Source organism: Telmatherina bonti (genome assembly GCF_933228915.1).
Source record: "Telmatherina bonti genome assembly, chromosome: 10".
NCBI lineage: Eukaryota > Metazoa > Chordata > Actinopteri > Atheriniformes > Telmatherinidae > Telmatherina > Telmatherina bonti.
Window position 1 is genome coordinate 12,842,397 of NC_136628.1, and position 6,000 is coordinate 12,848,396.

Genomic DNA, 6,000 nt, shown 5'->3' on the forward strand with positions numbered 1-6,000 from the left:
TCTTCCCTTTTCTATTATCCAAAGTGCTGGAGCACCCAAAAATACAGCAACACAAAATCATTCTTTGGTCTAAATTGTCACCAAAACAAACACTTGAACCAATTGCAGTAGGATCATGGACACACAAAATGTCACAAGTTACCGTAGATGCCAACATGTAATACCCCATAATCCACTGCAGATTATGTGAAATCCCCTCTATGGAGAAAAATCTCGAAGGAATGTTTCCAACATCTTAATGACTTCATGCCAGGGGTGTCCAAAGTCGGTCCTCGAGGGCTGCTGTCCTGCAGGATTTCCATGTATCCCTGCTCCAACAGACTTGCATTAAATGGATCTAACAGCCTATGAAGTTCTGCACAGTGACTCATTAATTTGAGTCAGATGTGTTGCAGTAGGAACACATGGAAAACTTTTAAGAATTGTGTCCCTTGAAGACCAGAGCTGGACACCCCTGTTCTTTGCAATGAATAAAGCTTGTTACATACTCCACGAGAAACGAGAACTTTTTTCTTGTTCTCAAGGCTCCGGAAGAAAATGACGTTATTTTGTTCTCGCGGACGTATTTGAAGACAGTTCTCGACACATCGGCTGGCAGAACTTTTTTCTTGCGGGGCTGCGAGAAGTATCCTGTGATTGGTCGGACATTTGAGGTGGGCGTGGTTAACACAGAGAAAGCATGAAGTGAGTTGCTGTTTCTGTGTTTTTGCTGTTGCCGGCAAAACTGATTTTTTTGATAAAATAGCTGATTGAGGTGGTGAGAAAGTACCAACATTTTTACAAGCGGAAAGTGGAAAACCTCCACCAAGCACAATGTTAAAGAATCCTTTTAAAAAATTCTTGGATCCAAACGGTGATCCGGATCACCACCAGAATTTAATTAGTTCTTCATTTTTATATTTGCAACAACTCTTGAAATTTTTATGAAATCCGCCCGTAACCTTTTAAGTTATCCCAAGCACAAAGAAACCGGGAAAAACATAACCTGGCGGAGGTAACAACCGGGTTCATTGCACATGAAAGCAGACATCGCCCCCCGCAGTGATCCCTCCCCACTGCAGACGTGCTTCTCGTGGAGTATGTAAGGACCTGACGAACAAGACGTTTTTTCTTGTTTTTGCAGCCTCGAGAACAAGAACTCAGTTCTTGCTTCTCGTGGAGTATGTGACAAGCCTAATTAAGGCAGTTCTAAAGCGCAAAAAAAAGTCTAACTAGCAAAGAGGACCTAATAAAAATGACCAGCGGGTGTTTCGTCCCTTTTACAATGTCTGGGTCTCAGTCATTACTAGTAAACAATGTTTAACACCCACCTTTTACTCTGTGATAGACTCCCTGTACAGGGTCCACAATGACCTCACAGGGCCACCACGGTCTCCGGTTGAACTTTGCCCAAACAATTTCACCCTCAACAAGCTTCACAGGTGGCGAAGACTTTTTCCTCTGGCTGTTTTGCTGCTGCAGGACAATGAAGAGTGTAGAGAAAGAAACAGTAAGAAAAGAGGGCCGACTACCTTTTCTGTTCAGTTCACACAGGCTAAAAGGTTTCAGTTTCTGATTTGTGGCTTTTCTAATTTTAGGTTGTCATCTATTTTTTGCAAACAACACAGCACAAAAACATTCCAAGTGGCACTCGAAGCTACCATATCTTTTGTGGGGTGGTTGAGTAGGTACATGAGCTGGCCTTGGTTATTCATGACTGGCATATATCACTAACTGACCTGAGGGATGCTGCTAGCTAATGCTAACATGTCACCAGCAATGAGGCACTTTAAATGAATTCTTAATTTAGATTTTGTGAAATACACCTAATCACTTTACAGTAAGGGGTAATATTCTGAAAAAAGTCTTAACTGGTAGTTTCTTTGATGTAGATGATTTTTACTGTAAGCTTAGCTTTCCATGTGCTAGCTTACTGAGTCGTAAGCTAACACATGGAAATTCCTACCAAATGCTAGTAATTGCTTGCTGTTCTACATCTACATAAGGCCACCTGCTAAGTCTCCAAAGTTGTCTTTTCAAAGCAGAAACATCACACATGTACGAGATAAAACTAATAACGGTTGCTTATTTGGGTGTTGGTATTGTTCTTACAAGCTAACTGTCACACTCGCAGGACTTCCTGGGACTGAAATGAGTTCACTTTGATGTTCTGACCAATGCCTGTTCATAAAGTCAAAATAAGTACCACGTTTACTGTGCTCACACTAACTTACCACAGACCTGAATCAGCTACTCTCAAAAGTCACCCAGACAGCCACAAAGTCCTGTTTAACTCTGCTAAGCTCATATGACTAGATGCTCTCACTTGTGTGTTTCCTTTGACAAAAGATAATTAGGTCATGGATTTTCTAGAAATACAGAAGTAGTAGATGTCCACTTATGTAGCACTGTATGTAGCACAACATCCGAGATGCCATTGAAATTTGTTAAGTGTTTAAATGTTTTAGAACCTGTAATTTAGCTGAGAAAGACAGCTTTAGATCCTTACTTTAACTGATATTTGTTTACATTTATTGAGCTAAATCACATTAAAATTATGCCAGAATACATTTTAGAAGCTCTGTTTTGCAAATAATGCCATGATAATTACCATTTACTGACTGATCACCGACCAAAACACAAAGGTGAGTTTTTAAAAAGCGTCTTTTTCTGTGCAGACTTATGTTAAACGGATGGAATAATGACGAAGAAGATGCGTGCCATTTCTGGTGTAAATTGCTTTTTAAGTAGCTAATCACTGCAGCCGCCTCCACAGCCAGCATGTCACAGCCTCTGCTGCAGCTGAAAGAGCAGATCCTCTAGATAAGCAAGCAAAATCAGTTTTGCCATGAGCATATGTAGCTCCTTTTATTTGATGTAGAAAGTGCCAATTTGTTCGTTCCACATCTTTTAGCTCTACTTAGTGGTGCAACAGGACGTGTTTAAACCTTTTTAAAATACCAAACTAATAGATTTGCTTTGGGTAAAGAGGTAAAACTTGCCATTGAATGCCTTAAAGTACTGTCTTCAAACAGGAAGAACTCTGAATCACTCTCCCACTCATCTTCCGAGCCATCCCAGTATCTCCTGCGCTGGCCTGAGGACTGGGAGCGAGTGACCACCTTGGCTGATGACAGTGGAGCATCCTTGGAATCGAAAGTGGATTTTTTGGGAGAAGACTCAATAACATTGACCAAGCTTTCCTGTTTGACCCGCGTTCCTCTGATGATTGACGCAGTCCCTCGCTCTTCATCGTTGTCTTCATCCTCGAACAGAGAAGACTCGAAGTGGAGTAAGCCATTTGCAAAGGGGCTGTTGCTATCCAGAGAGAAGGCTGGACTGGGTGGTCCAGAGAAACAACCGTCTACCTTTTTCTTTGGACCAGCAGAATCATTACAACTCACAGGATGCGAGTCTCTACTTCCACTTTGGACTTCTTGGTGCTTCTGTCCAAAAGTTGTGGGAGCAAAAGTCTCCTCTCTGTTTGTAATCTGGGAGCCAGAATAATCCTTACAATCAGCCCAGGGGTCCCTCTCCACCTTCCTCCTCTCTTTCTTGTGTGCCCCCCATTCCCAGCTCTTTTCAGGTTCCCTCACTGGCAGCACCAGGTCAGGTTGGCTCACCATGGTGGTGAGATGCTGCAACCTCCTGAGAGGACTGTAAGAGGAAGATGAGGACGTTGGAGAGGAGTGGTCCCTTTGTGTGAACCCATAGACAGATGCATGTTTGAGAGAGGAAGTGGCAGACATGCTTTGGCTGATCTTGTGGTCTTGCCGTCGGGAGATGTCAGAGTAGGTGGATAGGTCACGGGCTGGGGTCAAAGGGCAGTTAGACTGATGAGTTTTCCTTGCAGGGCCCATGTAAGGCCCACTCATGCTGGCATGGTTCCTCTCTGAAATGAAGAGACAAAATAATCAGTGCAAGTAAAAAAACAAACAAACAAAAAAAAAAAACTATATCATGAAGGTTTATGAGACACTTCTCATACTACATTTGGCAACAGAGCCTGTCAGGATTCCTGTAAGAACTAAAATTGCAATTTTGCCAAATATTCCAGTAAAAATCACTCATTCAGTAAGATGTCATAACAGTGCTACGGTAATATCAGGATGCCGTTAACAGGATCTTTTCCAAAACGACAGAAAAATATCTGATCAGACATCAGATCCCTACAGACAGAACAACCTTCCTCATATGATGTCAAAATTGACCCAAAAAAATATATCATAAATAGGCTCAATGACGTCGCGTGGATCGTCTAAAGGCGATCATACATTGGCCGAAAACACCGCAGCTCAGATGGAAACCCTTTCTCAAACGCTAACGCGATATGATGGGGAAAAAAGACAAACACGATAAGGTCAGCCTGTAAACTCACTCGCATGGACGCTATGTAAACACTCCAAAAAGCCAGCCGCACAATTACAACGCCGTCGTGTTGCAATCGCCCCCCCACACTAAAAACACACCGGCACGGAGTGCGCGAACTGGGATTAAAATGGACCCTCTCGTGCGCGTGCGTGTCGCAGCCGTGCGCGTGCGTGAGAGCGTACATAGGTGTATGAAGAGCCACTGTGTGCGTATGTGTGTTATCTATGAGTGGCATGCAATAGCTACCATGATTTGCACAAGGCAGACATACAAACGCCACACACATGGCGTGCAAAGGCGACGACACACAACAAGTTCATGTACAGACACTGACAGACACGCACACTGTCACACACACACACACACACTTCCACAGGCTTCCCTCTCGGACAGATCCAGGCTATGTGCATCAAACAACAAAAATCACGGAGAAAACGGCACATGACGCGGGATATGTCGCGGGAATCTTACCATTCCTGTGTCGCCTACCGCAAAAATGACCCTTAAACTGCGCATTTTGGCCTTTAAATGTGCCAAATTCCAATTTTTTGAAAGCGGATGAATAGAGTCCCAGCGGCAATACTACTAGGCCTGGATCCTGTGAAACGTACTCACTCTCTCTAACCCCCCCTTCACCACTTCCCTCCTCCTCCTCCTCCTCCCTCCCCCTCTCTACATGCGCTAAAAGCCTGGCTGGTCCAGCGGCCCTGGAATAAAATTTAAAAAAAAAAAAAAAAATCAGCCGTGTCCCTCTACTCCAACGACACTCCCCCTTTTTGCTTGTGATAACTACAAGTTTCTAATTCCCCGTGTTTTTTGGATGGATACAAGCACGGCTGACTGTTTCCTGCCTGCAGACTCAGCCTGCCCCTTAAAAGTCAGTCTCTCTGCTGTGCGCACTGCCAGTCGTCACCACTGCCTCCCTCCCCAGCCGGTTTTCTGCGAGGAGCAGAAGGGGCCGTAAATCTCTAAAAGAAAAAGAAAAACTATATAAGCTGTCAGTTGCCTAAAAACACAACGGAAGACCACTTGTCACCTCTAAACAAAACAAAACACCCCACCTCTTTCCTTAATTACGAGCATCAATTATTAACCTAAACCAGGTTGCCATCACCAATGACATGACATCTGCAAAACTTGTGGCAACAACTGGCATCCTCTACCTCACCACAACCAACACCCCAGACGCACACATGCGCCTTCAGATAAAACGAGAGAATCAAATAAATGAGATTATTCAGACATGTCCTCTATCACCACCTCGCCTGAGAAGCAGTGAAATGGTGCAGTAGTCTACCCGGAAAAAACAGATGGTTTCCTTTCATGAGGCGAGTTGCTGTGTATGCTCTAGCTGCACACCCGGTCTCTTCAAAATGGAGTCCTCCAGCCTAGAGAGGAGAAAAGAAAAAAAAAAAAAGAAGAAAGAAAACAGGCCACAAAGTGTTAATATATGTGCGATATAAAGTTCACCCAACCACGGAGACACAGAATCACAAAGCGCACCTCTATTCTGCTCTGGAGCAGTTTCTGGAAGCTGCTTTGAGTCTAGCCACGACAGGAACATTTTCTTTACATGTTATGCCTCCCAAAGTCACTGTCTTATGAGCGTTGTGCCACGACAGGGGGGGACTGAGGCACACTTATCCTGGT

General features: G+C 43.9%; 1 protein-coding gene across 1 annotated transcript in view; it reads right to left on the reverse strand.

Annotated features, from left to right (window-relative positions):
- nsd1b (nuclear receptor binding SET domain protein 1b) overlaps positions 1–4,945 on the reverse strand; it is a 39,661-nt gene extending 34,716 nt beyond the window's left edge. The window contains exons 1-3 of the mRNA XM_079247531.1: positions 4,822–4,945; positions 2,982–3,871; positions 1,311–1,455 (exon numbers count right to left, since the gene is read on the reverse strand). Coding sequence (XP_079103657.1) covers positions 1,311–1,455; positions 2,982–3,854 — 1,018 coding nt within the window. The 5' untranslated portion in view covers positions 3,855–3,871; positions 4,822–4,945. The remainder of the gene's footprint in view (positions 1–1,310; positions 1,456–2,981; positions 3,872–4,821) is intronic.
- Between the last annotated feature and the right edge of the window lie 1,055 nt (positions 4,946–6,000).